The sequence below is a fragment of the Myxine glutinosa genome, chromosome 1 (genome assembly GCF_964187855.1).
Source record: "Myxine glutinosa chromosome 1, kmMyxGlut1.1, whole genome shotgun sequence".
Classification (NCBI taxonomy): Eukaryota; Metazoa; Chordata; class Myxini; order Myxiniformes; family Myxinidae; genus Myxine; species Myxine glutinosa.
Genome location: NC_136261.1, coordinates 321076060 through 321085337, shown reverse-complemented (window position 1 = coordinate 321085337; position 9278 = coordinate 321076060). Strand labels below are relative to the sequence as shown.

Genomic DNA, 9278 nt, shown 5'->3' with positions numbered 1-9278 from the left:
GATGCTATTTCCGTATTTACCGACACAGACAGACGTTCTCCTGCCGAGCGGACATGTGATCACAGTAATGCACTTGCAAGCTTTTGTACCCGGATAACTTTGACGCAAATCTACACTGTTGAGAAACGAATCCGCAAATCAGAATACCACCTACTGTACATCCCCCAAAAATACAGAAACCTCCTTATGGGTCGTTACAAAAATACGGAGTTCCGTGCTATACAGAATGAGTTTCACCCATGTGCGAGTAACAAAATTAATTGCCAAAACAAAAGGATGCCCAAAAAAAAAAAAAAAAAAAAAAAAACGTTTGGCTTGGACTTGCCTGAGAAATCTCTTCTGGTGTGGTCACCGGCTTGGAGATTCTCTTGAGCTCTTCCACTACTACATCGACAGCCATCATAACACCTGGTAGAAAAGGAAAAGGCGAAATAATAATAATAATAATAATCACCACAATGCTCAGGGCTCATCTTAAAGGCTGTGCAAAACAATTTTTATTTTATTTAAGGCCTGGCCTTGATGACGACTATATAGTCCGTGAGTAGAGCCTTCAACATGAAACAAAAACCAAAACAAAATAATTGAATACAATGCAATTCTTAAAAAAAAAAAAAAAAAAAAAAAAATTGAAATTAACATTTTACCAAAAAAATAACAATGAATGAAAAATGAATGAATGAATGATCGTTTTAAGGCCATTTTCCCCGCTGGGGTGGGGGTTAGCCTTGCGGGCCCCATGACAATCATGGTTCCCTGTTTGAGGCAATGTTTTTATGGCCGGATGCCCTTCCTGACGCCAACCCTTGGTCACGCTCTTACGATGCGCAGGGATACGGTGTACCTATTCTAAACCGGGGTACACACCGGGATCATTCATCCCAGCAAGCTGGTACTCAATTTGCCGACCTCGGAACGATGACAGGCTGAGTCAACCCCACTGGCGTTAATTCAGCGATCGACCGGGATTCGAACCCAGGATCCTAGGATCCCAAGCCGGCACCCTAACCGCTAAGCCAACACCAGGCATAAAAAAAAAAACAATAAAAGTCTAAAACCAACGCCAAGTTGCAATATTTTCAGTGCTTATGGAAAGAGCACCTCGTCGAATTTCGATGGGATTGGCACCCTTGCTGATCTTTTCAAAGCCCTCTTTAGCAATGGAACTGGCCAAAACGGTGGCAGTGGTCGTCCCATCACCAGCCTCCTCATTGGTGTTATTAGCAACATCCTGCACTAGGCGTGCTCCCAAATTCTTGATCTTGTCCTTCAGCTCAATGGCCTTCGCCACGGTCACACCATCCTTGGTGACCTTGGGGCTGCCCCAGCTCTGCTCGAGAATCACTGTTCGTCCCTGCAACAAAAGCAGCATGTCATCCAAAAAATGCTCGTTTTGTTGGGTAATAAAATCCTCACCTAATCAACAAACCAGTGTTTTTAATACCGGCAGTTTGCAAGCAGTAATTAAAAACAGAAAGGTGACAAGCAAGAGCTTAAAAGTCCATGTTGGACAGTTCTCTCTGACGTACCATAATCTACACTCTGAGTGTCAATGCTGCTGAAGTAGTTTCTGGCATGGGTGATACTGGGTGGTTTGCCATTGCCTTCCCATCAGTATTCCCGAAAAGCTCAAGTAACATGCAGTCAGAAAAACGACATTATTTAAGTTATCTCATCTGGATTCTCAAAGACGAACTCTTATAAAATAGGTCGTGATGTGCGGCTGTCTGTCCATCCGTGAACGTTTTGCTATTTTTGCAACTCCTCCCTTATCGTCCAGCTGATTGTTCTGAAACTTGACACATTCATACAAGACAATACGAGATACAATTGCTCGGGTTTCGATTTTGGAACAAGGGGGCTCACATGGGTGTTGCTCCCTCCCCCCCCAAACTTTGGATCCAAACTCGTCCCTTATTTACCAACTGACGATTACTATGAAACCTGATATAGATAGCCCTTCGACTCGATGGTCCACGGGATCGCTCAGTCTTACATTCTCCGATTTCGGATCACGGGTGGTCTAGGTGGGGGGTGGTGTGAAGGTGGGGTGGGAGGGTGTAGTTGAGGGAGTGGGGGGGGGGGGGGGGGGAAGTTACCTCCTGAATTTTTTTTTTGTTCCTTACTCTTCCTTATTTACCAACAGATTGAGGCAGCCCCCTCTATTCAATCTTAGATTTTCCGATTTAGTATCGAGGGATCAGCAGTGCTCTCAGAGGGGGCCCCCTAAATCAGCAGAGGTCTGGACTACAACCTCAAGAGATGGCCTTCAGCCCACTCGGGGCTTTTTAAAAATATATTAAATATATAATGTGAAGCATGTTGAGAATGAAAAAAAAAGGGACCAAACAGGTGTGTTGTTCACCTTTGGTCCCATTGTGATGGCCACTGCATCAGCCAACAGGTCCACTCCTTGCAGCATCAGTGCTCGAGCTTCAGCACCGAAGCGCACGTCCTTGGCATAAAACCGGGTATTTGGCATAAACTGGGGCAATGCCCGGGTAAATGGAGCAGCCCGCCGAAGCATAGATGGGACTCGAAGCATCTGCAAGAATAAGTAAATATAAATAAACCGATAGAAACAGGTCGGAGCACACAGAAGACAAAATTAAAGCATACGATACATATTTGAAGTAGAAGCTTCACCGGATAGGTACTTTCCGTCCATCCCCCACCCCCACACCCCACCACCCCCCCCCCCCCCCTCCTTCCCCTCTCCCCTCTCCCCTCTCCCAGATCCTAACCATCACTTATATCCTTAAATCAAGGTAATGGGACTGGGAGTGAACACAGGAAAATCAAGGGATGGACATTTGAAGCAAACTCAGACACACATCCATGCACACACAAACTCACATCAAGGGGAAAAAAATCCATGGGAGAGGGTTGACGGCAAACAGACCAAAATCAATGGGAGAGGGTTGGAAGCAAACAGACCAAAAATCAATGGAGAGGTTTGACGGCAAACAGACCAAAATCAATGGGGAGAGGGTTGGAAGCAAACAGACCAAAAATCCATGGGAGAGGGTTGGAAGCAAACAGACCAAAATCAATGGGAGAGGGTTGGAAGCAAACAGACCAAAAATCAATGGGAGAGGTTTGACGGCAAACAGACCAAAATCAATGGGAGAGGGTTGGAAGCAAACAGACCAAAAAATCCATGGGAGAGGGTTGGAAGCAAACAGACCAAAAATCCATGGAGAGGGTTGGAAGCAAACAGACCAAAAATCAATGGGAGAGGTTTGACGGCAAACAGACCAAAATCAATGGGAGAGGGTTGGAAGCAAACAGACCAAAAATCAATGGGAGAGGTTTGACGGCAAACAGACCAAAATCAATGGGAGAGGGTTGGAAGCAAACAGACCAAAAATCCATGGGAGAGGGTTGGAAGCAAACAGACCAAAAATCCATGGGAGAGGGTTGGAAGCAAACAGACCAAAAATCAATGGGAGAGGTTTGACGGCAAACAGACCAAAATCAATGGGAGAGGGTTGACAGCAACAGACCAAAAATCAATGGGAGAGGGTTGGAAGCAAACAGACCAAAAATCAATGGAGAGGGTTGACGGCAAACAGACCAAATCAATGGGAGAGGGTTGACAGCAAACAGACCAAAAATCAATGGGAGAGGGTTGGAAGCAAACAGACCAAAAATCCATGGGAGAGGGTTGACAGCAAACAGACCAAAAATCAATGGGAGAGGGTTGGAAGCAAACCCACTAAATCAATGGGGGTGGCCTGGAAGTTGGGGTTTGGGGTAAACACACCGAAAATAAATAAATAAAATGAATGGGGGGGGGGGGGAGTGGGGTAGCAGCGAACGCACAGAAAAAAGGGAAACGGGGGGGGGGGAGGGGAGGGGAGGGTTGGAGCAAATGTGCCAAAAATCAATGGGAATGGGGTAGGGGTGGGAGCAAATGTGCCAAAAATCAATGGGAATGGGGGTGGGGGTGGAGCAAATGCGCCAAAAATCAATGGGAATGGGGGTGGGGGTGGGAGCAAATGCACCAAAAATCAATGGGAATGGGGGTGGGGGTGGAGCAAATGCGCCAAAATCAATGGGAATGGGGGTGGGGGTGGGAGCAAATGTGCCAAAAATCAATGGGAATGGGGGTGGGGGTGGGAGCAAATGCACCAAAAATCAATGGGAATGGGGTGGGGGTGGAGCAATGCGCCAAAAATCAATGGGAATGGGGGTGGGGGTGGGAGTGGGAGCAAATGCGCCAAAAATCAATGGGAATGGGGGTGGGGGTGGGAGCAAATGCACCAAAAATCAATGGGAATGGGGGTGGGGGTGGAGCAAATGCGCCAAAAATCAATGGGAATGGGGGTGGGGGGTGGGAGCAAATGCACCAAAAATCAATGGGAATGGGGGTGGGGGTGGAGCAAATGTGCCAAAAATCAATGGGAATGGGGGTGGGGGTGGGGGTGGGAGCAAATGTGCCAAAAATCAATGGGAATGGGGGTGGGGGTGGGGGTGGGAGCAAATGCGCCAAAAATCATTGGGAATGGGGGTGGGGGTGGGAGCAAATGCGCCAAAAATCAATGGGAATGGGGGTGGGGGTGGGAGCAAATGTGCCAAAAATCAATGGGAAAGGGGGTGGGGTGGGAGCAAATGCGCCAAAAATCAATGGAATGGGGGTGGGGGTGGGAGCAAATGCGCCAAAAATCAATGGGAATGGGGTGGGGGTGGGAGCAAATGCACCAAAAATCAATGGGAATGGGGGTGGGGGTGGGAGCAAATGCGCCAAAAATCAATGGGAATGGGGGTGGGGGGTGGGAGCAAATGTGCCAAAAATCAATGGGAATGGGAATGGGGGTGGGAGCAAATGTGCCAAAAATCAATGGGAATGGGGGTGGGGGTGGGAGCAAATGTGCCAAAAATCAATGGGAATGGGGGTGGGGGTGGAGCAAATGCACCAACAAGCGTTACGCCTAGGTCCCCCGTCGGGGAAGTGATGCGAGTTGACAAAGTGGAACACGCAGAAAACATGCTATGATATGATATTTCGCTCACAAGGGTCAGACAAACATGGAGGCGGCCATCTTGGATTTTGACGTGGCGACCCAATTTTCAATAGCGTTCTTCCTTATGCCGAGATGCACCCACACACCAGAAGGTACTTCGCTTATTTTTCAAAATATTTCGCTCACAAGGTTCAGACATATATATATGGTGGCGGCCGTCCTGGATTTTGACGTGGCGACCCACTTTACAATAGCGGTCTTCCTTATGCCGAGATACACCCACACACCAAATTAGAAGTTGGTACTTCGCTTATTTGTCAAGATATTCATCTCACAAGGTTCGGACATACATGGCGGCGGCCATCTTTGATTTTGACATGGCGACCCAATTTTCAATAGCGTTCTTCCTTATGCCGAGATACACCCACACACCAAATCAGAAGTTGGTACTTCGCTTATTTTTCAAGATATTCATCTCACAAGTGTCGGACATACATCGTGGCGGCCATCTTGGATTTTGACGTGGCGACCCAATTTTCAATAGCGTTCTTCCTTATGCTGAGATACACCCACACACCAGATTAGATGTTAGTAGTTCGTTTATTTTTCAAGATATTTCGCTCAAGGTTCAGACATGTATATGGTGGCGGCCATCTTGGATTTTGACGTGGCGAACCCAATTTTCAATAGCGTTCTTCCTTATGCCAAGATACACCCACACACCAGATTAGAAGTTGGTACTTCGCTTATTTTTCAAGATATGCAGGTTACAAGGTTCAGACATACATGGCATCAGACATACATGGCATCAGACATACTTGGCGGCGGTCATCTTGGATTTTGACGTGGGTTGCACCCACACTAAATTCGAATGCGGGCCTTCGCTTACGCACGCCCGCACACACACACGCCGCACGCACGCACACACACACACACACACACACACACACACACACACACACACACACACACACACACACACACACACACACACACACACACACACACACACACACACACACACACACACACACACACACACACACACACACACACACACACACACACGGAGGGGAAAGCCATACCCTTTCGCTCCGCTGAGCGAAAAAAAATCAATGGGAATGGGGGTGGGGGTGGGAGCAAATGCACCAAAAATCAATGGGAATGGGGGGTGGGAGCAAATGCACCAAAAATCAATGGGAATGGGAGTGGGGGTGGGAGCAAATGCACCAAAAATCAATGGGAATGGGGGGTGGGAGCAAATGCACCAAAAATCAATGGGAATGGGAGTGGGGGTGGGAGCAAATGCACCAAAAATCAATGGGAATGGGGGTAGGGGTGGGAGCAAATGCACCAAAAATCAATGGGAATGGGGGGTGGGGTGGGAGCAAATGGACCAAAAATCAATGGGAATGGGGGGTGGCAGCAAATGCACAAAAATCAATGGGAATGGGGGTGGGGGTGGGAGCAAATGTGCCAAAAATCAATGGGAATGGGGGTGGGGGTGGGGGTGGGAGCAAATGTGCCAAAAATCAATGGGAATGGGGGTGGGGGTGGGAGCAAATGCGCCAAAAATCAATGGGAATGGGGGTGGGGGTGGGAGCAAATGCGCCAAAAATCAATGGGAATGGGGGTGGGGGTGGGAGCAAATGCGCCAAAAATCAATGGGAATGGGGGGGGGGGTGGGGGTGGGAGCAAATGCGCCAAAAATCAATGGGAATGGGGGGGGGGGTGGGGGTGGGAGCAAATGCGCCAAAAATCAATGGGAATGGGGGTGGGGGTGGGAGCAAATGCGCCAAAAATCAATGGGAATGGGGGTGGGGGTGGGAGCAAATGCGCCAAAAATTCAATGGAATGGGGTGGGGGTGGGAGCAAATGCGCCAAAATCAATGGGAATGGGGGTGGGGGTGGGAGCAAATGCACCAAAAATCAATGGGAATGGGGGTGGGGTGGGAGCAAATGCACCAAAAAATCAATGGGAATGGGGGTGGGGGTGGGAGCGAATGCGCCAAAAATCAATGGGAATGGGGGTGGGGGTGGGAGCAAATGCGCCAAAAATCAATGGGAATGGGGGGTGGGAGCAAATGCACCAAAAATAAATGGGAATGGGGGTGGGGGTGGGAGCAAATGCACCAAAAATCAATGGGAATGGGGGTGGGGGTGGGAGCAAATGCACCAAAAATCAATGGGAATGGGGGGTGGGGTGGGAGCAAATGCGCCAAAAATCAATGGGAATGGGGGTGGGGGTGGAGCAAATGCACCAAAAATCAAAGGGAATGGGGGTGGGAGCAAATGCACCAAAAATCAATGGGAATGGGGGTGGGGGTGGGAGCGAATGCGCCAAAAATCAATGGGAATGGGGGTGGGGGTGGGAGCAAATGCACCAAAAATCAATGGGAATGGGGGGTGGGAGCAAATGCACCAAAAATAAATGGGAATGGGGGTGGGGGTGGGAGCAAATGCACCAAAAATCAATGGGAATGGGGGTGGGGGTGGGAGCAAATGCACCAAAAATCAATGGGAATGGGGGGTGGGGTAGGAGCAAATGCGCCAAAAATCAATGGGAATGGGGGTGGGGGTGGGAGCAAATGCACCAAAAATCAAAGGGAATGGGGGTGGGAGCAAATGCACCAAAAATCAATGGGAATGGGGGTGGGGGTGGGTGTGGGGGGTGGGAGCAAATGCACCAAAAATCAATGGGATGGGGGTGGGGGGTGGAGCAAATGCACCAAAAATCAAAGGGAATGGGGGTGGGGGTGGGAGAAAATGCACCAAAAATCAATGGGAATGAGGGTGGGGGTGGGAGCAAATGCGCAAAAAAAAATCAATGGGAATGGGGATGGGAGTGGGAGCAAAATGCGCCAAAAGTTCATGGGGAGGGGGTGAAAGCGAATCCACTGAAAATGGGGGCAAGGGTCGGTAATCGGTATCGCCACGACAGCAATGCCGATCATGACGGAGGGAGGGTCGGTTCACCCTCTGAGGTTCCACGAGCTATTTCGAAGGTCAAAGCATAAGAACCCTCATATACTCATTACGTCACAACCTCGTAGTCGTCCTCCCTCCATTTCCCCACCGAACCACCTGGTCTCACAAGACAACTGGAATGTCAAGGCGGATAACGAAACGCTGAAAGTGAAAGCAACTCAAGATTCACATCACGGGAAAATAAAATGCGAAACGTCAACCCCAAAAGTATGAATAAATAAAACAACCAAATCAACCGAATGCGAAACCCCCCCCAAGACGACCCCACACACGTGTCATTCCAGAAACATCCAAGGGATGGATTGAAATTCAGACTCAAAAAATAAATAATAAATCCACACGTACAGTAACAATATATTACAACACTGAAAACGAAAACTCAGAGGTTGTAGCTGTTTGATCATTCAGAGGAGTGCGAAGAGAAGAACACGGACCTTGAGACCTTGATTGTGGTAAACTAGCGGAGGAACGACAGCGTGGTGCACAAAGCACGACCGTACGGGGAAAAACGAAGTCAGACTCAGAGCGCCCCTAGCCGCGAACATGTGCGCCAACATCCGGGAACTGCGGGCAGGGCCCTGTACTCTGTATAAAAGAATTTCGAATGGAATATTCCATTTATCTTTGCATTAACCATCGAACAACGGACATGTTTTCCTCAACAACATCAGTAAGCCGACGTCGGTTGAAGTGTGTGAGTCGCGAGTGCAAAGTGTGTTATTTTGCATCTAATTCAATGATATATGCAGCTTCCAGGGCCCTAATTTTCCAGAAGTTTCGTCACCTTTCAACCCTGAGAGGTCATGACGTCCTGACGTCACCTAAGACTTCCGATATTTTATAACAGTATTTTTTTTCCAATTGACCATCGTATTCCACACACAGGACGAGTTATTAACAAGAAGGAGAGACCAGGTTCGTGTATTTTCTTGAACTCCGATTTTGAGAGCGCGATGCGCATGCGCACTAAACGCGCTGCGCACATGTGGTCTTTCTCGTCGGTTCTGCTCGTGGATAGCAAGGACATTTGCTGAGCACTGAGCAGCGTGAGGTCTTCGCTTGGAAGGTGCATTATGGTAAGTCGCCGTTTTGAACAAGGATTGACAACTACCGTTTGTGGTTGCGTTCGTGGACGTTTCGTTTGTTGTTCCAACCTCACAAATATGAAATTTGTTCACATCGAGTTAATACCTTGGGCTTGGTCATTTACATGTTATTAATTTGATGTTTAACGTGTTATTTAATTAATTTATCCATTTGGTGCAACGTTCGTACCACCGCAGTTTGGGTCGATGGGCGATGGATTCGGGTTGTTTGACATTG

General features: G+C 48.4%; 1 protein-coding gene across 1 annotated transcript; it reads right to left on the bottom strand.

Moving 5' to 3' along the window:
• Window positions 1–256: 256 nt before the first annotated feature.
• On the bottom strand, window positions 257–8519 carry LOC144892408 (60 kDa heat shock protein, mitochondrial-like). Its single transcript, XM_078778962.1, has 4 exons — window positions 8390–8519; window positions 2366–2545; window positions 1102–1354; window positions 257–408 (listed from the first exon to the last, which is right to left on the bottom strand). Exons 1-4 carry the CDS (start codon window positions 8510–8512, stop codon window positions 257–259), a joined length of 708 nt encoding a protein of 235 aa, XP_078635088.1. The 5' UTR covers window positions 8513–8519.
• Window positions 8520–9278: the final 759 nt, after the last annotated feature.